This window comes from Rattus rattus, chromosome 3 (genome assembly GCF_011064425.1).
Source record: "Rattus rattus isolate New Zealand chromosome 3, Rrattus_CSIRO_v1, whole genome shotgun sequence".
Classification (NCBI taxonomy): domain Eukaryota; kingdom Metazoa; phylum Chordata; class Mammalia; order Rodentia; family Muridae; genus Rattus; species Rattus rattus.
In genome coordinates, this window is record NC_046156.1 from 125,254,498 (window position 1) to 125,278,715 (window position 24,218).

Below are 24,218 nucleotides of genomic sequence, written 5' to 3' on the forward strand. Positions count from 1 at the left end.
ACCTATTTTGCAGTGAGAGCTGTGTTTTGACAGTAAAGTATCATTCTGTGCTAGGAACTGCATTGACCTCTAGCTGTATAATGAAAAAAACCCAGTCTCTGCCTTCACTTTCCCCAAGTTTCATTGTGTTCCAGTTGGGACAGAGGGTAAAATACAAGCACATGTTTGTCTGCCACTGGAGAAGTAGGCCTGGGACAGTTTGTGAGGAGCCTGTAGACCCCGACGTTCTAGTTTTCTTCCCAGTCGCTGTGGTCAAACACCCCAATAAAAGCAATCTAGAGGAGAAGGGGCTTATTTTAGCTCACTGTTTCAGGTACAGTTCATTGTAGAGGGGGGCATGTGGAGGGTGAATATTCTCACCTCGATTTCTTGCATCTCTATTAACTTAAAAGAAAATGTCACACAGGCATATCCACAGACCAACCTAAGCTAGACTCACTCATTGCCACTCTTCCCTGGTGATTCCAGATGTTATCACATCCATTAGATAGAAAACTGTCCCAGCCGCCTAGGGACATTAATGCTTACTCTGCATGATAGAAGCATGTGGGTTTACAACAGGAAGGGCATAAATTATGTTGACTTTGATAGTCCAGCAGTGGAGTGCTGTGTAAAAGTGGATTCTGTGTAGAGGTTAGAGCTCTGACAGCCTTTGCAGGGCAGCTTAGACGGAACACCAGGCATCTACTAGAAAACACTGAACAGCAGTAGAGGTCACACTGAATAGCTGCTTATTGGATGTATTTAGTTTGTTCATCTAATGCTAAGTCAAAGGAAATGTGCATCGATATGTATTACTTACTATTTTATATTCTCTATTATCATGCCCATTAATAAAAACGTATTCCTGTGTTTGGGGAGGACAATTTATACTAAAGGAAGCTACTTTAAAGCAATTTTTGGAAAACTAGTTCTTTGGGAGAAAGCCGAAAGTGAGAAAAGAGATGTCGAACTATGCTCTACAAGGAGTGAGTGACAGATTGGTGGAGCCAAGGTACAAGAGGACAGTGTCTTAGATGAATGGTAGATCGAGAGGGCGGGAAAGCCTGGGATGGGGATTGAAACAGATTTTGGAGGAGTACAAGGCAAATGCTTGCAGGGAGTGGTTGTGGGTTGCAAGTCCTCCCAGAGGGGAGAGAGCAGTGAAGGCAGCTTCCTCAGTGAGGACATGGAGTTAGGGCTCCTCATGAACCCGTTGATTTTGTCTCCAGCTTATTTCATGCTGCAACTTTATTTCATTAACGTTGTTCGTGCAGCTGGTCTGTCACATCAGGCATTTAGTCACGTGCAGATCAGTGTGGCTTTAAACATAAAACGCTTTCTTTTTCAGGGATATTATGATAACACACTTCGAGCCTTCCATCTCCTTTGAAGGACTTTGCAGTGAGGTTCGAGATATGTGTTCTTTTGACAATGAGCAGCCATTCACCATGAAATGGATAGATGAGGAAGGTGAGTGACGGGGCCGGGTGGGAGAGGGGGCGGGTGCTCGTGAACAAGTGCTTTAAGATAAAGCAAGACTTCTAGGAAATTCAAGGAGGAGGGGTAAGGCACAAACTTAATGCCATGCACATATATTAAGATAGAAAATTTAAATCAGAGCATATAATCTTTTATTTTAGTCTCTTCAAAATGAAGCAAAACTAACCCCACCCCACCCCCAGCCCTCGGCAGTTAAGGTGAATATTTTATCAATGTGACATTTTAGTATAAGAGTTTTCCTGTTCTTGACTGAATTGTAGACCAGTCCTAGTGACTGTGTTCTTTTAGGGTGATGTCAGAGCCTTAATGATGTCACCTAGTGACATGTACTCACAAAGACTATGAGCTGTCTGAGGATAGACAGTGCCTGTACCCACACTCCAGAAGCTCATCACAACTGGGCGTGTATGCTTGTCCATGTTCCTTTAAGGACCAGGACTAACAGAATGATAGAATGGGCGGCCTCCTCAGTGTGGAGACATCAACTTAAGGCTTCTCACAGTCCACTGGTTTTTTTTTTTTTCAGTTCATTTCATATTATAAATTCACTGGTATTTTAATTTTGGTATATACACACATGCAAAAGGAGTTTGTTAGAGTGGCTCACGGGCTGTGGACTGGGTAGTCCAGCAATGGCAGAAAGCCTAGGATCTGCTAGTTGCTGAGTCCATAGAACTGGGTGTCTGAGCAGTGCCAATCTGGTTCTCGAGTCCTGGAGAATTCTTAGAGAGCTGCTGGTCTTCAATGTAGTTAGAATCCTGAAGATTCTAATGCTAGCGAAGGAATGCCTCAGCAGCACGGTAGGCGAATTTGCTAACAAGAATGAAGGCAGGTAGGCAAAAAAGCAAATGCATCCTACTTGTATGTTCTTTCATGTTGGCTGCCACCAGAAGACATGGGAGCATCTTCTAGATGTAAGCTCAGCCTTCCCACCTCAGATGATCAGTCAAGAAAAATCCCGCACAGCTGTACCAGCTGCTTGGGGTTTTGTTTATTCCAGATGTAGCCGACATTGGCTACATGACAACTGAGATTGGCCATCGTGTGTGTACCAGATGTGTGAGTTCTAGAATGCAAAAACTCAGGCCCCAAGTAATAAAGGAAGCAGCATCCATGTCTGCCTGAAATGACCTAACCTTGTCAACAAAGAGTAAAGTTTTTGAGTTGGTGAACATAAAGAGAAAACTATACAGATTAAAGAGCAAGATGGAAAGGCACTGGTGGCCCAGGCATGGTGGCATACACATTGATTCCAGCACTCCGAAGGTGGGGCCAAGCTCTGTGAGTTTGAGGCCAGCCTGATCTACAGAGCAAGTTCCAGGACAGCCAGAGCGCCACAGTAAGACCCTGTCTAAAAAAAGAAAAAGGTGCAGACCATATGAAGAACCTTGAGAGTAGACCATGAACTCATCCATAAAGCTGAAGTAGACTGCAGTGAGCTGTGAACTTGGCTGGGGCCTTGTTACCCATTGTTGGGAGTGTGGGACTTTTCAGAGATACTCAGTTCCCACCCGTCTACTCACTCAGTCTGTTTTAGCAACATCCCCACTACGTTATGGGGATATTAGAAATTGATAACCATAGAAGAAGGTCCTGAGAGACGTAAACCCCATTAGTTAGCACTTTTTAAGTCTAATCAAATGACAGCACCCACATGGTAGATCACAACCATCTGTAACCAGTTCTGTCAGGGGGGCTAAACCTGTGTAAGAGCAACCGTGAGTGCTTTTAACTGCTGAGCCATCTTGCCAGCCCCTAAGTTGGCTTGTTTGTTTGTTTAGTAAAAGCAAGTCTTGTTATGTGGTCCTGACTGACCTGGAACTTGGAGTGATAACCCCACCCCCACCCTGCTTCTTTGGTGATGTGAATGAGCTAGTAAGCCACAGTAGCAAAGGTGCACAGTATTCTGTAACCATCACTGCATTCATTCTTGCACAGAGCAGGGAATGATGGATGTGAGTATCTTATTTTATTTTAGTTCTCTGTATAGTTTTAAAGTTATTTTAAACTGAAAGTATGTATGATTCCAAGGTGCAGTATGTTGCCTTTTCTTTGTTTTGTATGTGTGTGTGTTTAATGTATATAGATGTCTTGCTTACCTGTATCTCTATGTGCATACTGTGTCTGAGCAAGCCAGAAGGGTTTTAGTCCCATGGAACTGGAGTTAAAGTTTTCAGCCACTATGTGGTTACTGGACATAGAGCCTAGGTCCTCCCAGAATGGGGCTGGTTCTGGGACAAACTTGACCTGTTTTGTGAAGAATTGTAAGAGACTTTGGAATTTTGCACTAGAAAAATTACATTTGAATGCCGTAAGCAGGGTTAAATAGGCCATCCTAGTAGGAGCTTGGAAGACAGTAGTGCTCAGAGCATTGTGGACTGTGTAGGCCCAGCTCAAAACGGTCCAGAGGGAAGCAGTATTTTTTTTTTTAAAGATTTATTTATTTATTATATATAAGTACACTGTAGCTGCCTTCAGACAAACCAGAAGAGGGCATCAGATCTCATTACAGATGGTTGTGAGCCACCATGTGGTTGCTGAGATTTGAACTCAGGATCTCTGGATGAGCAGTCAGTGCACTTAACCACTGAGCCATCTTTCCAACCCCAGAGGGAAGCAGTATTAACAACTGGGCTAGACTATTCCTGCGACTATTGGCAAAGAATGTGGCCTCTTCTGTAGTTTTAAGAATTTACCTGGGGCTAACTTGAAAAGAAAACTTCTTGGAGGATGAGATTGTAGCCCGACCTAATATCAGCTGTCATGTGGTTATTAGTAACCGCTTTTGTGCAGGTCTGTAGTGAAAAAGAACAAGTTGGGCAAGAGAGATACAAAACTACTGTGTGAAGAGAAAAGCAGGAGGAAATGTTCAGGCCAAGGCGTGTGCTGAAAGGGGATTGGATTAAGAAGAGGCCTCATCTTCCCTGGTACCAGGGGATCAGAGCAAGACCCCACCCAGTTAAGCTTTCTACTGAAAAGAAAGATCTGAGGAATTTTCTGCTCTTAAAAAGCTATAAGAAGGGGATTGGGGATTTAGCTCAGTGAGGCCCTGGGTTCGGTCCCCAGCTCCTTTAAAAAAAAAAAAAAAAAAAAAGCTATAAGAAAGGAACGTTTCGCAAATATGATTGGGGGGGGGGAGGGCAAGTGGACTTCACTGTTGTCCTTGTGGTTCCAGCTTTAGAGTAATGAAAAATACCTGAGGAAAGGGTTATGGAATCTTCTCCACGGTTAAGGAGAACCTATGAGGCTACCATGGCAGGGGTGTTCCTGCATGGAAGCCACAAGATGCCATTGTGTGAGGTTGTTAGAGACCCCTTGATGTGAGAAGTGCCTGAGCCATGGGATGCCTGCCAGGAGAAATGCACAGAGAGTGGAACCAGCCCAAGAGTGTCTTGTAGGCAACAAAGCTAGAAGGGCTGACCCATTCAAGACTTGCAGTTTGCCCTGCTGTGTTTTGGTCTAGTGGTTCCTCTCTATGCCTTGATTACTCCCTTTTTGAATGATAATATATATTCTGTGCTATTGTATATTAGAAATATGCAAATTTGTTGTTTGATTTTTTTTTTTTCCAGAGGGTTTCAGTTAGGAGGTTGACTTGAGTCTCAGAAGAGACTTTCAGCTTTTAAACAAGGTTGAGACTGAAAGACTTTGGGGACCTTTGAAGTTGGGTTAAATGCATTTGCCTTATGATATGGCCATGGACCCAAGGGGGCCAGGGAATGGAAAGTGGATTTAAATATAATGAACTGTGACCTAAGTTTTGTTTCTGCATTTTGTCAGGTTACACACAGTTGGATCTTTCATATTTAACATTATTTGCTTCCTTTTATAGGTAAAAACAAACAAAAAACAGGGGTGTATTGAAAACAAGAACAAGGGGCTGGAGAGATGGCTCAGTGGTTAAGAGCACTGACTGCTCTTCCAGAGGTCCTAAGTTCAAATCCCAGCAACCACATGGTGGCTCACAACCATCTGTAATGAGATCTGATGCCCTCTTCTGGTGTGTCTGAAGACAACTACAGTGTACTTATATATAATAAATAAATCCTTTAAAAAAAGAAAAAGAAAACAAGAACAAGGCTACTGGTTAATATTCAGATTTTATTAATTATTTAATTACCTCAAAATTAACTGCAGTGAGCAAAAACTCAACTGTGTGAAGAGAAAAGCAGGAGGAAATGTTCAGGCCAAGGCGTAGTTGAGTTTTAGTCTAGACATTTAGAATTTGTTAATAGAGTTAGCTTTGAAAATAGCTTTCCTGGCCATTTTTGTTTTATGATGACTTACATGCATCAAACATATGGTCAAAAAAGGTCACATTTGTCACTCAGGCACGCAGTCCAAAAAAAACAAAAGAGATTGAATGTATGTAGTGTCTGTGCATGAGTAAGTTAATATGACTAACTCACCTTCCTGCTTCCTTAGGATTATACAGAAGGGCATATACTCTCACAAACCACCCAGAGCCTAATCCATTATGACATTAGGTTCACAGTCCAAAGATGATCATCCGATCCTGTGTCTTCCCCACTATGATTTAGGTTCCTGACTGCCTCTCTGCTAGTTCTGAGAACCTGTGAAATGCTGACGGAATAATAAACTAGAGACAGGAGAAGTATAGCAACTACTCCTACTCACAAAGAGGGGAAGGTGCTGGTTCTGAACTATAGTGATATATGTTATCATTCCCTCAGGAAGGCTCACTGCTGCTCTCTGGGCGTGGTTCCCATGACTCTTAACATTGTTGCTTCTGATTCATCCTTCTCTCTTCCTAGGTAATGTTTTGTAGTTCAGTAACTTGCCTGGTTTCTCTCCCATAGTTGAAAGTTGTAAGACTTCATTTTGCACACTGTAGACCTATATATCAAGTTATAATTGTTACACTGGATAAAAGCCAGACAGACCCACATCAGTCTCTTCTAGACAAGGTCTACTGGTGCCTGAGGTTTGGGGGACTCTTATGGTTACTTAAGGTCCTGGTGTGGGGCTGGGGGATGGCTCATAGGTAATAGTGGATTCAGCTTGTACCAAGTTCAGGGCCTATATGGGGCAATTTATGACTGCCTGGACCTCCAGCCCTAGGGTGATCAATAGCCTGCACTGTAAACGCACAGACCCAGCCCTTCATATTCATTTCTTTAAGTTTTGGTGTTTACTAGGAACTCCATGCATTGATTTGTGCCCTTAGTGTGTTTCTTATTTTTTTGACTTATAGGTGGAAATGGAAGAGAGAGGCATGTAAGATTTGGCAGGGAAATGTTCTTCTAGACACTTTTTGAAAACCAGGTTTTCAAAAAATGATTCCATTTTAACATTTCTCTGTGTCCATATCTATATAAGTTGTTGAAAGAAACCATTTGGGGGCTAGAGAGATGGCTCATCAGTTGAGGTCACCGACCGTCCTTACAGAGGACCCAGGTTCAGTTCCCAGCACCTTCATGGCATCTCACATCGTCTGTAGCTCCAGTTCCAGGGGATCTGACACTTTCACATATACACATTCAAGGAGGCCGCACACCAGTGAACATAAAGTAAACATAAATTATTTTAGAAAAAGATCCATTTGCTACTTTGAACCTCCTACCCAGTCTTCTGATCTTTGTATTTGCGGCCACTGGTTCTGTAGGTGTGTTCTCTGTTTGCTGTGTTCCCTTAAGTGAGGGGCTACTGCCTCGTTCCCTCATTTTGTCCATTGTCCAAACCATTTTCTCTGTCCTCTGTCCTTCACAAGCAGTCCGTGACTGCCATCTTCTACAAGTCTTCCTCCTTTTGTGCCAGTTTCTGGTTTGGTTATCTATTTCTGTGCAACCCTGCCTTATAATTTACTGATTTGAAAACTTACTTTCACAGCTCTGTGACTTATCAGAGCTTATGTTATAAATGTGCACAGAAGAGGGAGTGAGGATTCGGCAGCTGAGTTGGAGAAGAGAACAGACACTGTTTTCTTTGAGACCATGTAGATAGGAAATGATCTCACAGTTCCTCTCAAGTAGTAAGCTGGGTTGTGTGCATGGTGTGATTGAAGATTAGACAGAGTCAGTGGCTTCTAGCATGCAGGAATGTATCACATAACTGCAGGAATGAGCTGTAGAGTAGCAGAGGGGAGGATCCGGGTCAAGCCCCAACTTTGCTCTAAGTGACTTGTTCACTGAGGAATGCACCTCTCGACTTCCAGGGATGACTCTGCACTTTGGCTGGTTAACTGAGAGAAGTGTGTCTTCCTCCTCTCTGTGTGTGCGGCTGAAGTTAACCACTTACATCTAAAAGTAGCTCGAGCTGGGGTCCAGCCCTAAGCAGGACATCCTTTCCACCAAAGACTCAGGGAACACTCAGGAGGGGCATCTCAGACCAGGGGTGCAAAGAATGTGAGAGATGCGGAAGGCGGGGAGCGCTGTGGAATGCTGGCTTTGGGCTGTGTCGTGGCCTTTGCAGCTGTGATCACATACATGAGGTCGAGTCAGTGAGATGAGTCAGATGCCATGAGGGGGAGAAGGGCTTGTTGGGTGCTTCGGAGGAGTGTGGGGGTGTGGGGGCGGTTGGAGTACACGCCATCAGGATGCATTGTTTATACCTATGCAGTTATCAGAGAAAACAAGATGCTTTAAGGAAAGAAGAAGAAACAAATTCGGGGACGGAGAGGTGGGTAAGCAGTGAAGAGCACCTGTGGCTCTTTTTTGCAAAGGTTCAAGTCCCAGTCCTACAAGGTAGCTCACAACTGTCTGGAACTCCTGTTCCAGGGGATCTATGCCTTCTTCTAACCTGTCATAGGCACACACATAGTCCACAGACAGATGTGCGAGCAAAACATTTATCAAGTAAATCTAAAAGAAATGTTTAGTAGCTCAGCTGGACTATTCTTAGTCCAGAGTACTGTAGTGGTTTCTTTCTTGTGACTTAATTGACCAAGGTTGTAATGGGAAAGAAAATCTATGATAGTCACTGCCTGTGTTAGGGTCCCAGAATGGCCGAAGAATGATACCCAGACTCAAATAGTATACAAAAGCAAAGAGCGTTTTTTCAACTGAATTTCCTGCATGCAGGGGTCTCCCCCTTCGGGAATAGAGACACCCAGTGGGCTCTCAGGCCCAGCTTTTATTGTTAGGGGAATTCCAGGGAACAGTATGTGCCCTTTTACCTTGATTGGTCAGCTCTGTCTCTAGGGCTCTGACTGATTCTACATTGGTTAGGCTCTGGAAACTTCCCAGGGTGGTCACTTACTCATTCTAGCTACCTATTCTTTCTTTAGGCCAAATGACAAGGTGTCCTCAGATTGGCTGCCTGTGGCTGTGGCCGGCTGACCACAGGTTCCTGGATCTGAGTTCTCATTTCTGGGAAACACAAACTTAGGCCTAGTCTCCCAAACTCCCAGTTTGCAGCCTAGTCATGGAGTCAGCCTGACTCTGGCAAACTCCGTCCTCTCACCTGGAAACCCTACCCATCCATTAGTGTGGCAGCGGAACTGCCTTAACTCCCTTTTTAAATAAACTAGCAGCCAGGTCTGCTGGTATTAGCTTGTAATACCAGCACTTGTAGACTGAGGCAGGAGGATTGTGTGTCTAAAGCCAGCCCAGCTATAGAACGAGTTCCAGAACAGCCTGAGTAAGTTACTGAGATCCTATGCACATCTAGAATACAACAGGGGTGGGGCTGGCTCTGTGCACTCGGTGTTGGAGTGCATGCCAGGCCTGGTCCTGGGCTCCATCCACATTACTGGGGAAACGTGAGTGAACCAGGCCTGTCTGAAAGTGGCTTGAGTACCTCTCCCTCCCTCCCTCTCCCTCCCTTCCTCTATCCATATCTCTCTCTCTCTCTCTCTCTCTCTCTCTCTCTCTCTCTCTCTCTCTCTCTCTCTCTCTCTCTCTGTGTGTGTGTGTGTGTGTGTGTGTGTAGAAAATTGTGTCTCTGAGTCCTATGTGTCCTCTTGTGCAGCTAGAAGTGGCTGTGAAATCCTCTAGCACAGAGGGAAGGCATGCCTAGGGCAGTGTCTAAGCATCTGTCCTTGTCCATGCTCCCTCAGTTGCTATCTATAGAATTTGCTTACTGTTACGGCACTCAGAGTTTGAAGACTGAGCTTTACTCTGTGTTGTTAGGAGACCCGTGCACAGTGTCTTCTCAGTTGGAGTTGGAAGAGGCTTTCAGGCTGTATGAACTGAACAAGGATTCTGAACTCCTGATCCACGGTAAGATCATGTCACTTGACTCCCAAAGTTTTAGTGTGTGCCCTCATCCCTATGTGATTGTCCTTCAGATTCTTTTTCCTGTATTAGTGCAGGTAAAATGATTCCTGCTTTAGTCTAGCAGGAATGTATATCTGTATGTAGTCTTTTAGGATACAAAAATGCAATCTCCCATTGTTTCACAACTTAGATGTTCCTGCACAGCTTTAGAAATCTATTTGGGGTGCGGGGAGCGGCTACCCTTTTCTAGTGTAAAATCGTAGAATGTTGAGAGAAATGATCAGTTATGCAGGCAGGTAGCACCTCCCTGTTGTCTTACAGCTTGGGAGGCAGAGGCAGGAGGAGCCAAGATGTCCCACAGCCTGAGCTACGCAGTGAGACCCTGAAACAAAGAGGACTGAGCTTTACCTCAGCTGTAGAGTGCTTGCCACACAGTGTAGTACTGATAACCCGTCCTCTTCTGGGTACTCTCCTCAGTTGTGGCCCTTAGTTCACCACAGAGAACGTTTGCTAACAAGATGCTCTTCCTAATGAAGTGGTTTATTTGCTGTGTTGATAAATTTCCAGCCTGGAATATACACTTATGTTTGGGGTTGCACTATTCCTGGTACAAATTCATTCTCTGATTGAGTGCACGTCTTTAAACATTCTGGTTCTGTCACTTACTGCTGTGTTGTGTGTTGTATGTATTAAATCCTCTACAATGAGGATTTACAAGTAATAGTTTCTTATGGACCAGAATTTAAAAAGTGACCATTCACAGGGGACTAGAGCTAGTAATTCAAGCTTCTAATGTGTTACCTATAGACACACTTCTTTTCACAGACACATACTTTATATAGACTTGGTAAAAGTGGAAGCCTTAAGACACTAATATTGGCCATATGCTAAAATTCTGCCACCAGTGTCTCAGGGCACTTTGAAATTTGCGTTAATTTTAATTCCGTATAGTGAGTATTTGGTAAATATGCTGTTAATTAATTCGTTTACTTTCTTTCAGTGTTCCCGTGTGTACCGGAGCGTCCTGGAATGCCTTGCCCAGGGGAAGACAGTGAGTATTTTAGTGCTCTGTATACTAGGAGAGTTACTCACAGTGAAAAAATAAAACCTTTTTGTTTTCTTTTGTTTTGTTTTTTGGGACAAGGTTTCTGGCTGTCTTGGAACTCTCTAAGACCAGGCTGGCCTCCAACTCTGAGATCTGCCTGCCTCTGCCTCCTGAGTGTTAGGCGTGTACTTCCACGCCTGGCTTAAGAAATAGAACTTTTAGTTTGTTTGATTGATTCTGTTCCTTCACTCTGCTTTAGAATATATTACAACTCCCTAAGCTGTGCTTTGGACAAATGGAACGCGCTTAGCTATATATTACATAATGATCTGTTGTGCGTATATGAGAGCATGTGGCTTCATGATTTTAAATTTGGGATGTTTTCAAATCTGTGGAATGTTGAAACATCTTTGAAAAAAAACATGCCTGCACATCACTCGTCCAGATAACAGTACTTAGCGTTTTCCGCGTGCCTGTTGCGTGTGCACATGTGCTTGCATTCATTCCCCGAACTCACTCAGCAAACACTCCGTCACTGCCTATGCTTACTACATCATGTGAGAAAGTGGACTGGAGACGCCACACGGTTAGGAATGCTTGTGGTATCTCACTGTTATTATGGTTTCAGCACACATCCATGACTACAGAAGGAAAGCTAGGAAGCACTTTAAATCAGTGTTGAATCCTGCCGGTTCTAGTGGAAGGAGAGTAAAAGCCACATTGGCGTCTTTACAGAGCTGCTGGACACAGTGGCTGTCTTCTGTGCCTAGAGCCAGAGTGGTGAAAGATTTGACCTTGTAGCCTATCCTCTCTGAGTTCCATGTCCATTTCAGTCCATTTTAGGTTCATGGCATACTTCCCTGTAAAGTACAGTTCCTAGACCTTCCACTATACCGTACCCTTCTTTTACCTTTTAAATTTTAGTGGTATCACCTTTTCCCCAGCAAAATAAATATTAGACTAACGTATAGAGGAAATTGATAACTATGACTGAGGTCTCTTGGTCATTTAAATTCTTAGACAGCAGTAAAATGTTTAATTGGGGTATATAAGCTAGTTCGTAGTGTGTGTGTTGAGCTAACATGTGCTGGCTCGCGGTAGGAAGTGTTGGTTTTTGCAAAAGCGTGTTGAGTGTTAGCAGCTTTGCACAAGGCCTCTAGCTCAAGACTTTCTCCCCCAGCTCTGCAACGAGACAAAAGAGTTCTAAGAGCACTGTAGCTGAGGCTTTCTACTCTTAACGTGAAGTAGGGAATTCAGTGCTGCATCTGCTGTCGTTTAGAAACCTTCCTACTCTTACCTACCACTGAGGAATCTCACTGTGCACACTACTGTGTCCACAGTGTCTGGTAGGCAGTACACGTCCTAGTGCTGGAGAGCCAGACTGCAGATGGAGTAGATCTGCCTATGTGCTTAGGAATGAGACCTGCCTCAGCTTAGGAGCCCACGTTGCTCTTCCAGAGGACCCACGTGGTGGCTCACAGCTACTTGTAACTCCAGTTCCAGAGGACCCAACTTCCTCTCCTCGCCTCCAGAGTACTAGGCATGCACACTAGGTATTCTTATACACATCCAGATAAAGCACTAATGCACATAAAAAATAAACAGGAATAATGCCATTCATATAAAACCTTAGGAGGGGGCTAGGCTGTGACTCAGAGGTAGAATGCTTACTTAACGCATGTGAGGTCTTGGGTTCAACACCTAGTATTGTACCAGACACGAACCAAAAGGATAAAAGTTTGTTGTAGATGAAGTTATGTAAAATATCACTTACTAATAACTCACATGAAGTAAAATGTACCTCACTACTTGTAAAGATAATTATCTGTAGTGGGTGCTAACATTCTGACATTGGTGTGGCGCTTTGATGTAATACCATAAGAAAAATATAACTATCTTATTATTTGTATTTTTAGGATATATTTTATTTTTAATTTTGTGTGTGTGTGTGTGTGTGTGTGTGTGTGTGTGTGTGTGTGTGTGTGTGTGTGTAGATCAATGTCTGAGAATTTGAGAGCATTAGATCCGCAATCTCCCTCTCTGCGTGCCGTAACTGGAGTTACAGACAGTTGTGAACTGCCTTTGTCTCGGGTCTAGGAAGCAGACTCAGGTCCTCTGCCTGAGGAGCACTTAACAGCAGAGATATTTCCCTAGCCCCTCTTCCCTTTAAAGATATCTCTGTATTATTTGTGGCAAAAGTATTTAGCACTGACTGTGATCACGAAGAGAGACTGTGATCAAACCTGGATGTGGAACTTAAACGCACTGTCTAAGGTGTGAAGAAAACGGAGTGGAGCGAGGGCTTTGGTTATGTGGAGACAGGCGAGAGTCCACGGGCAGTGCCTGGACTGAGACACTTACTCTTGACTAGAAAAGCAGGGGCTTTGAAAGGCACATTTGAAACAGCTAGAGTGATACTGAAGTTAATTTTCTAAGACAGCAGTTACATTGTCATTGTGGATGGCTAGAGTGGATGCCCTGAGATCTTACTTTTCTGAGGGGAAAAGGGGCTTTTGTTGGCCTTTCCTGGTACTTGTGTGTTGAGAAGGTGGATGGACAGAAGAGCAGTAGCTGTAAAATCAGGTGAAGATGAGAGCAGGCACCTCCTCCTCCAGCTTGCCCGTGAGTCCAGTGTCCTCAGAAGGGAGTCTCTAAGAAAGCAGTACCACTCCTGCAGCGTTGGAGCCCTGGCGCTTGTGCCATGCAGTCCTTTAGCGGACCCGGTTTCCAGTTTCAGTTTCTAGTTGTGTTACTGGATTTTTCCCAGCAATAAGCATCATGGAGAACCCAGAGTTGCTTAAGTGGCTTTTATTCAAACATGTTCTTTTTAAACTTTCAATCTCTCCTCAGAGTCCATTTACCGCAGAGGGGCGCGCCGGTGGAGAAAGCTGTATTGTGCAAATGGCCACACTTTTCAAGCCAAGCGCTTCAACAGGGTAAACTTACTTTGTTGGATTCTAATATTCTGAGATGTCTGTTTTTGTTTTTTTCCTTTCTATGAGGGAAAGGTAGTTTGTTATTAGGTCTTGATAGCCCTTTTAACAGCAGTAAGCAGCAGGGCCTTGCGCGCCGGTCCTGTGGCAGGGCCTCCAGTTTTCACAGCACTTCCTCTCAGTGCCCAGCACGGTGCTTCACTCTGCTGCACTCAGGACCTTTTTAAGTTCTGCGAATGAATGTCATTAGTCTTAGATTAAACTCCTAATGTCTGCTCCTTATTGTCAAATGAGTCTGAAAAAAGTAGGTTTTTAAACTTACAAGAAAACCATGTTTAAATACATTCAAAACAGGCAGAAATTATCAAAGTTTATCGTGTAAGCCTTTACTCTCACTGTTCAGAACAGTGGTAGTCCGGCACTTGCCCAGCTCCTACTCTGTATCAGTCCGTTTCCTAGGGCTTTACCTGTATTGATTCACTGAATCCTCGCAACAACCCTTCGATAGAGGTGCTATGTACTCCCAGTTTACAGGAGAGAAAAATGAGGTTGAGTCTTGCCTTAGGGGTTTCAGCCAGTAAGTGCAAAGCTGGGGCTTGAGAGCAAGCAGTCGGCTGACACGGCCTGTGTTAGAACCACCCCACCCCAGCCCTTTTCCAATACAGGTCCTTACTCTGTTGCTGCAGTTGGCCTGATACTTAGTATAGCACTGGAGCCAGCCTAGATCTCTGGCAGTCGTTCCTGTGTCCCTCAGTGCTGGGAGCCTGGCGAACGTCTCTGATAGCCATTCATTGTGGATTTCATTTCCACAATGAACATCGTGTCCTAAACTCATCAGTGCCAACGCAGTGAATGCCTGGGAGCCCCCACTCTCACTGCCCATGGCTTTGGGTACCAAGCTGTCAGGAGAGCAGGACTCGCTTTGCCCTCTGCAGTCTGCAAGGCTGCAGGCTTTATTAGCCACGCTTTCTCTGTTCGTTACTGCGACATTTCTGTGACGATGAGAATTTCTTGAGTGTGACATTGGGAAGCAGCGTGATTGTATATTCACTGTCTCTTTGAAACCCACAATCTAGTTTATTTTTCACTCGTCTTCAATAGTCTTTGAAGAAAAATTACGCATGAAAAAATTTCGTTTTGTCTGATTTTTGCAATAGGCTGACAACTAATGTAACAATGAGAGACATTTAGTTAGAGAAGAAAAGCCACTTATTTTTAATATCTTAGGTTTATTTGTTTGGCTTTTTTTGAGACAGGGTCTCAATCTATAGCCCTGACCATCCTGGAATCACTGTGTAGACCAGGCTGGCCTTGAGCTCTGTATGCCTCTGCCTCATGAATGCTGGGATCAAAGGCAGAATGAGGAAACTGTTAGGAAATAACTGGGAGACAGGTTATGTAGCCCTGGCTGGCCTGGAACTCCCAGTGATCCACCTGCCTCCACCTCCTGAGTCCTGGGATTGAAGGTGAGGGCCAGCACGCCTGGCTGTGATAAAATGATCTTGAATTTACTCTTTGCAGCGTGCCCACTGTGCCATCTGTACAGACAGGATCTGGGGACTTGGACGACAAGGATATAAATGCATCAACTGCAAACTGCTGGTTCATAAGAAGTGCCACAAGCTTGTCACAATTGAGTGTGGGCGACATTCTTTGCCACCGGTAAGGCTTGGGGCTTTGTTTGTTATATATGTGTGCCACGTGCTTCATTTAACCAGGCTGAGACAGGAAGGTATTATAGAACTACATCTCAGAAAATGCAGTGTGCAGGAATCCTCTACATTCCACTTAAGGAAGCCAAGGAAGTCTTGGAACTGTCTACAGCCTTAGCATTTTTAGCATGATAGTATATGTCTTGGCCATACATTGTTTATTCTGTTCTTATGACAACATTTGGATCGTTTTCTAGGTTTTCCTATAAATAAAATTACAGTAAACTTCTGGCAAATAAATTTAATTCCTTAAAGGTCCAGTAGTAGAGTTACTAGATTAAAAGATACACATTTGGGCTGGAGAGATGGCTCAGCGGTTAAGAGCACTGACTGTTCTTCCAGAGGTCCTGAGTTCAGTTCTCAACAACCACATGGTGGCTCACAACTATCTGCAATGGGATCCGATGCCCTCTTGTGGCATGTCTGAAGACAGCTACAGTGTACTCATCTGTACATAAAATAAGTAAATAAATCTTTTTTAAAAAGGTACACATTTTAGAAAAATCAGGGTGTGTTTTATATTGTCCAGTCAAATGATTATCCCATGTTTATCATAGAACCTTGTTCTTGGAACCTTTCTGTTGTGCTAAACACCATGACTAGCAGATGCTTTTGGGGGGAGAGGACTTACTCGGCCTGCGCTAACAGGCGACAGTCCGTCAGTAAGGGAAGCCAGGCAGGAGTAAGAACTCAGCAACTGTGGAGCCAAGCTCTTCGCCGCCCCCTCTGTGTGGGTGCTCAGCCTCCTTTCTTACACAGCCAGGCCCACTTGGCCAGGAGATCGGGGTGGCTCTCCTGAAGAACCCGCGCGGGTAATGTCCACGCTGATGGAGGCAACTCTTCATCAGAGGTTCCGTCTTCCCAATTTCAAGTGGATAACCAGCCTGTTTGTAAAAATAGGTCATTATTATGGGTGGCTCATTTTTGTGAGGATCATTTGACTAATTTTTTCATGTTTTAAGAATGTATTTATAGTTTGGGGGAGCTCCAGGTTTTAGGGAAGAAAAGAAATACTAAAAATTGTAAGCATAATTTACCAGCTTTCTGTTTGTTGTGGTTACTAGCTGTCAATTGACACAAAGTAGAACTACCTGGAAGTCTTAGTGAGGATCTGTGTGGATGGAGTTTTGGATGGTGAGTTGTTTGCCTGGTAATTGAAGTAGGTGACCCACCCAGCAGCGGGCCTGGGTGCATACGAGAAGAAGGCCGCAGGCCCGCCTGCGTTCATTCCTCTTCTGCTTGTCACAGTGACTGTCGTGTCACTATCCGCTTAGTGCCTTCCTTTGACTTTCTCCTCAATGGTGGACAGCAGACTGGACTTCATTGTCACCTTTCTCAGCTGAGCTGCGTTTGTCAGTACATTTTATCACAGCAACAAAAGTGAGACTCTGTTTTCTGAATAGTCTTAGTTGGTGTGCACACGTGTGGAAGGAAGGAGGTGTCCAGAGTGAGCGAGGATATGAGATGTCGGGGTACCGGACGCATGGTTGGCACTAAGGCATCCTAAAGCTAGAACTGCATGTCTGATGCTCTCCCTCTAGCTGGTGTGTTCCTGATGCTTCCTAATCCTGCACCTTATGAATTGGGGACAGCTGGGCTGGTCAAGCCTTGTTGCCTAGGGTGCTGGCAGGGACTTGGTTGAGTCCCTGTCCCAGAGGTATTTGTTCTTGTTTTCTGGCCCATTGATATTTGTGAGAATATACAGAAAAATAGGAAACCTATAAAATATTGCTTATATATTTAAGAGGTTTACAGAATCTTAAAGTCAACCTCTGGATTATAGCTATTCTAAAACCTTCCTCCTAAAGGTTTAAAATGCAGCTCATAGAGAAAAAGGAAAATTTAGAAAGGGGAATCACAGTATATAGTTCAGTTTTGTTTTCAGTTGACCTGAAATCACTGTTTTTCTTTCTTTTTTTTTTTTCTGTAAGTGCAATATCACGTCATTCGTAGGAGGATTGTATGACTTTATACAGTTAACTATTATAACAATAAGGTAATTCACATTTACGTCTTAGTATGCGACATATCATTGAAATACTATCATTTCTGGATTTATAGAAGTTTTGGGAACTTAAGACAAACATCTTCTAAGTTACTGTCTTTGGAAATGTTTGTAGGAACCCATGATGCCAATGGACCAGTCATCCATGCACCCAGACCACACACAGACAGGTGAGTGCAAGTAGCAGACAGACTGTGGGCGCTTTCTTAAAGGGTCCTTTCTCATAGTAGGGCGACTTCCTTCCTTCCTTCCTTCCTTCCTTCCTTCCTTCCTTCCTTCCTTCCTCTGTTTCCCTCCCTCCCTCTCTCCTTCCTTCCTTCCTTCCTTCCTTCCTTTCTTCCTTTCTTCCTTTCTTTCTTCCTTCTTTCTTTTGTTCTTTTCTTTCATTGTTTCATTTTTTGTGACAAGGTTTCTTTGTGTAGCCCTGGCTGTCCTCGAACTCACTTTGTAGACCAGGCTGGCCTAAGACCTGCCTCTGCCTCCCAAGTGCTGGGACCAAAGGTGTGCACTAGCACCCCCCTGGCTCATTCTTTCTTCCTCTTTTGAATTAGCATACAGAATGTTAGATTTCATTATAACCTTTTCAAATAAAACTGGTTGCTTTTCCTTTGCTGTTTTCTTCTGCATTTCCCCTATCTTAAGACCTTCTGCCTCCAGGAGCCTCCTTTCCACTGTTGTGTGGTAACTTTTTTTTTTTTTTTTTTTTTTTTTTTCGGGGCTGGGGACCGAACCCAGGGCCTTGTGCTTGTTAGGCAAGCGCCCTACCCCTGGGCTAAATCCCCAACCCCAGTGGTAACTTTTTTTAAGTCTACATTTAAAAGCCTAACATACCTAAGAATACTTTGTGATGGTAAAATTTGTCACAATATTTTAATATGCATATTTAACACTTGAAAAACCAACTGTGTAAACTAACAGTTGGCTTTCCCAGTTCAAATACATTCTTTTGAGAATCCTGTAAATTCAGCAAGCCTAGTTTGTTTTTCCTAGTGAGAAAGTACAAAGGTGTTTGGAGCCATGGTGAGTGTTGAGGCATCTTGGACTTATTCAAATATTTATTCTGGAAATAAGGAGGTACAGCGCAGCAGACTGACTGTGTGAGATGAGGTTAGTGTGAAACAGGAACGAATCTTAAGCGTGCGTGTACTTGGGAAATTCTAAAGCTAAAAGAATCTTTCTGGAAGGGCAGATGGGTCCATCCATTGGTCATAAAAGAAACTTGAAAAGTCTGAGCCAAGGCCTTGTTACTCAAGGTCAGTACCAGCAGCCTTGAGTAGTAGAGCCCAGCCTTGTCAGTTCTTCATCTCTGATAGTCAGGTGCTTTTAAACTGGAGACAAGAACTGAAAACCATAGGCCCGCCATCTGTAGGACTTGTAGTTACATGCACAGAACAAGTTAATCATAAAGAGGAAGGGCAGGAGCTGGCCGCCAAGTGGGACTTCCTCTCTGCCTTCGGGGCTGGCCTGGAACTCAGATCTGTCTGCCTCTGCCTCTCCCAAGTACTGGGATTAATGGTGTGAACCACCATTGCCTGGGCCACAACTCTTAATATATAATTTAGGACAAATATTAAACTTTAATTAACCAACTCACTGTAAAAGCTAAGAAAAGCCAGCAAAAGAAAAATTTTAAGTAAAATTCGTCATTGTTATTTCTCTTTTTTTAATATTTGGGTTTGAATTTTCAGTAATTCCATATAATCCTTCAAGTCATGAGAGTTTGGACCAAGTTGGTGAAGAAAAGGAGGTAAGATAATTTGTCTTACTATATACAAAGTCTTTAGCTTTTTCAAAAGATATAATGTTTAAGAATATAACACTTTGACCTGCTTAGGTATTACATCATAATGGTAAATATAAGGAATGTGTCTGATAATTGTACAGTTTTATTTCGATTTAAGTTTTTAATGAAATAATTTTAATTATGAGATAAACTGAAATTTTATATTCACTTTAAGATAGCATAAACAAAATTACAATATATATAATATGCATAGCATTTAGTAATTGATAATATTATGATTGTGTATTTTAAGTATAAATGATTAAATGTGTTCACTAGTACTGTATAGATGTGCAGGGGTGGGGTAGGCATGCTGCTCTGTGCTTGTGGAGGTCAAAGGACAGTTTTGTGGAGTAGCTACTCTCAGTCCACTTGGAACTGGCTCCTGGATCCAAATTAGGTTGTGAGGCCTGTGTTCCAGACACTATTTATTCCACTGCTCTGAGGCCACCTGCTTTTTGTTTTCTTTCCTATTAGGCAGCGTTCTGGGTTTTAATGTGTACTTTTATGTGTATCTGTGTAAGAAAATGCCATGTATGTGCGGGCAGTCATGGATGCCAGGAGGAGAGGTGTGTCGATCAGTTAGAGAGGGGCAGTCAGGCTGCTCTGAGTTGCCTGTGGGCGCTGAGCTCCGATTCCCTGCAAGGGCAGTGAGTTCATAATGCTGAGCTGCTCCTCCAGCCCAGTCTGTTTATTTCTGAGACAGAAATTATTTAAAACAGGAACCAGTTTTAGAAAAGCGTTTGGTGAAGAAGTCATGTGTTAGCTATTGGCAGGGCGGCAACCTTCTTAGCCTTTTCTAGTGGTTACTTAAGGCTCTGCTTTTCCAAGGTGTGTATTTCCGGCCATGGAAGATTATTCCTTACCTTTTTTCTTATCTCTTTCTAGTGTTTGATGGGTCTTGTTATTTTGGGCTTCTCTTGTTTAACTTCCAACTTTTTATTATGGAAATTATGGACAGAATATTGTAGCAAAGCATTATGCACTGCCCAGTTAAATTCATTCTGAGCACATACTGCTTAATCGGTCTACCCACTTGCTTTACTCCAGCACAGTTGTGAAGAAAATTTGTAGATCCCAAATTTTTAACATGACAATTATATTCTCTTTCTAATATAGTCAGTTGCTTTCTGTTTGTTCTCTTCTGGTTTTTTTTTTTTTCCTTTTTTTTTGGGGGGGGGGGCAAGTTCTTATGTAGCCCAGGCTGGCCTGGAGCTCCATGCATATCTGAAGATGGCTCAGTCTCCTGATCCTTCTCACTCCACCTCCCAGATGTGGGATTACAGATGTGCAGCACCTGCCCAGCCAGCTGCACACATATCTCCACTCTGCTTTTTATTCCTCCCCACCTCCCTTCCATCCTTCCTTCCTTCCTCCCTTCCTTCCTTCCTTCCTCCCCACCTTCCTTCCTTCCTTCCTTCCTTTCTTTCTTTTTCCTTCTTTCTAAGACCACATGTTTACTTTTACATTGCCAGGGTTGTTAACATTGTAGGCCATTCTGCCACTGTAGCCAAACCGTCCTTGTTTTGTTCATAGCTGAATGAATCAGACAAAGGAGGAAAGCCCTAATAATAAAGCCTGAGACCTCTGTCCTGGGCCCACATGTTGCCTCATGTCTCTTTGCTGCCTGTAGCATCTCGTAGACCCTGGAGTGTGTGTCCTCTCGGCAGCTTAGATTTCACTCATGTAGGTTCTACCAGATCCTAGCAGACTCTTCATCTATGTTAACTTAAATTCCATTTGGAAAACCACAGATCTACACAACTACAGTGTTATCCTGTCCACGTGTTTTATTTCTTTATCAGTGCTACCTCTGTTCTGCAGTCATGACAGTCAACGTCCCTTACATTCATGTATCTCTATGGTGCTTAACTTAAAATTGGTCAGGTCCTAACAGCCCTCAGATTCCAACTTACTGTTTCTTTACTCCCAGGCTCATGGTGTCCCTTAAAGATGGAATGTTTTAGGAGATATATATATATATATATATATATATATATATATATATATATATATGAAAAGAGTTAAGAACTTAAAATATTTTATGTTAAGAAAATGCTTTAAAATCATTATCACTAGATAAGGGTTAGAAATACAAAACATTGAAGTGTTGCTGCTGTAAATGCTCTCCACAGGCAATGAGCACCAGGAGAGTGGGAAGCGTCATCAAGCTTAGGTCTCCAGGATTTCGATTTGCTTCGAGTTATAGGGAGAGGAAGTTACGCCAAAGTACTGCTGGTTCGATTAAAAAAGACAGATCGCATTTATGCAATGAAGGTTGTGAAGAAAGAGCTCGTCAATGACGATGAGGTAAGCTAGACAGACTTCACATGCACAAGGCTCCGAATGTAGTAATGCAGAGTGTGCACATATACACATACACGCACGCACACACACACAGGTGTAATTCAGAGTGCCACACATACATGTACACACATGCACAGGCATGCGTACAGGTGCGCACACACAAATCATGTTATTTCAGTGTTTGTGGGTTATTTTGATCTACTTTTCTAAGCAGATGCTTTAAGTCAAAGCTATTATTATCAAAGGAAGTACTGAGCTTTCCTTGTTTTCTAGACTATCTCATGATACTGGGCATTTTGTTAATGGTATTTTCTCTTTGTGTAAGTGTTGTTTTGTGACAATGAGTGGTTTTTTTTGTTTTTTTGTTTTTTTTTTTTTTTTGGAGTGGTTTTGATACTTAGTCTGTTTAGTTAACATTTATGATTATTGACTTGCTAAGAACGAGCTATTACTGGTTTTGCTCATTTCATCTGACGTAGGTGTCTTTGATATTTTAAATAGGATATTGATTGGGTACAGACAGAGAAGCATGTGTTTGAGCAGGCGTCCAATCACCCTTTCCTTGTTGGTCTGCATTCCTGCTTCCAGACAGAAAGCAGGTAAGGTGAAAGGATGACAAGGGTCTCTGGGCTTCCAACTTTTTGGCATGTTCTATAAGAAGAATCTGTTCCCATAAGTCTTGAAGTCGGAGGACTACTTATAATTTCCTGCTGTAGTCAGTGATACCAATTTAACACCAGTCACTCAGACATACAAGGAAGACAAAGGGAGAGAGAAGGGCTCTTCAGAAACAGCAGTAGCTAGCCAGCCCTTTAAATATCCTCGGTATTCTCATCTTAAGACATAATGTCTCTTTACCTGGAGTGACATTTAAACATGACTCACCCAGTTCATAAGATTGCACCAGCGTGAGTAGCTCTGGACTGCAGTGACACCACTCTAGAGGGGAATCGGTGTAGAAGTTGGGTCACACTGGGTTGCTTGTGTCCGCTAAGGTAAAAGGCCTTTATGCTGTTGCTGTTGCTGTGGGAAATGCCAAAACCTGTGCGACGACTCACTGTGACATGTGACTCTTGCGTCTGTTGCAGGCTGTTTTTTGTCATAGAATATGTGAATGGAGGGGATCTCATGTTTCATATGCAGCGGCAAAGAAAACTTCCTGAAGAACATGCCAGGTAAGTGTTTTGTTTGAGTTGGATTTTTTGCTCAGGGCTCCCTGACCTTTTATGTCGACGTTAAAAACAAGTTAACATAAATTATCTTGTTATAGTTTATTCATTCTAAGTCATGAGGTGGTTAAGTTACATAATAAATTATAGTAGATCTTTTATAATCTTTTGTTTGTGTTTATTATATATTTAGGGTTTTTCAGGTGGTTATTATTCATAGCAAAGCCGTATTTTTTTCAATTTAAGGTTTTACTCAGCAGAAATCAGTCTAGCACTAAATTATCTTCATGAGCGAGGGATAATTTATAGAGATTTGAAGTTGGACAATGTACTGCTGGACTCTGAAGGACACATCAAACTCACTGACTACGGCATGTGTAAGGTGAGAGAACCTCCAGACGGAAAGACCACTGCCTTGTTCAGGATGTCTTCGAATTCTAGTCTGAAGACAAGTGTGTATATTCCCTGGCCACCCGGCCATTTGCAGAACTCCATGTCTTCTGTGACCTGAGTTTTATGGGTTACTTTTTTTTTTAAATTAGTTGTAACTTTTTTTTTGTTATACTTTTGAAGAGAATTTGGAAATAAATCTTACAGTCCCATTCTGTTAACAGTATTTGCATATCACTGTCCAAGTTTACCATTTGCTAGACCTGAACCTACTTTTAAATTTTTCCTAGGAGTATTTTTATATTGAAATGTCAAATCTCTTACATACAATATTGTAAAAATCAAGTAAGCATTTTACTTTATCTCAGAATATGTCTATTCAGTGGTGATTTATTCCTTTGGCAACGGTGTTTATTTAGAGGTCTGATCTTTCCCCATAAAGCGTTCAGAGACCTATTCCACTTATTAACCTTGCCCTAACAAAGCATCCACAAGTGTATGATGTTCACTGTGTCCCCATCCATCAGGAGGAGTATCATAAACACCGAAATGGTATCGAGGATTTAACAGTAAAGTCATCATGCAGTGTATAAAACTCAAGACCATTTTTCCTATGATGCACCTTAAATCATTCCCTATGTGAATTTTATTTGTGAAGACTTTATTTATTTAATAGTGAAGAGTTAGTCACTGGGTCCCCTGCATGCTTCATTTATATTCACGATACCTTTTTGGTCTGCCATGGTTTTTCCTATAGTGTTTTCTCTCTGGTTTTAAAACTAATCACAATAATAATAGATTCTTACAAGGTCTAAGAGCAAATGAAAGTATGCGGAGTAATCTGCAAATTACAACAGTGGTTGGTTTTGTGTTTTGTTTTGTTTTGGTTTGGTTTGGTTTTTTTGAGTCAGTATCTGAATATTGGTTAAAATTATGGGTAGCGTGAGAGGCAGAGGCACCTTTGTGGGGAGAAGGTGGTCATGAATTCAAGGCCAGTCTGGGCTAGACCACAAGAGTTTACCCACCGAGCCATCCCCCCAGCACAGGAAGGAGCCTTTCTTTTATGACTTTCTGTCCTTCCTGTGTCCCCCAAACATATATGGCCATATTTATACTGCGATATGGGTATATGTGGCACATTTGGTGGTTGTCATGGTTTTACTTTGTCTTTGTTTTGGTTGGTGTTTCTGTTTGGCTTGGTTTTATCCCTTTGAA

At 42.8% G+C, this 24,218-nt stretch overlaps 1 protein-coding gene across 1 annotated transcript in view; it reads left to right on the top strand.

The window, feature by feature from the left end:
• The window catches only part of Prkci (protein kinase C iota), a 57,862-nt gene that overhangs the window by 23,844 nt on the left and 9,800 nt on the right, over positions 1–24,218 (top strand). The window contains 12 exon segments of the mRNA XM_032898566.1: positions 1,331–1,452; positions 9,573–9,662; positions 10,660–10,710; positions 13,555–13,640; positions 15,159–15,299; positions 17,470–17,524; positions 19,043–19,101; positions 21,273–21,295; positions 21,297–21,447; positions 21,946–22,043; positions 22,533–22,619; positions 22,860–22,995. Coding sequence (XP_032754457.1) covers positions 1,331–1,452; positions 9,573–9,662; positions 10,660–10,710; positions 13,555–13,640; positions 15,159–15,299; positions 17,470–17,524; positions 19,043–19,101; positions 21,273–21,295; positions 21,297–21,447; positions 21,946–22,043; positions 22,533–22,619; positions 22,860–22,995 — 1,099 coding nt within the window.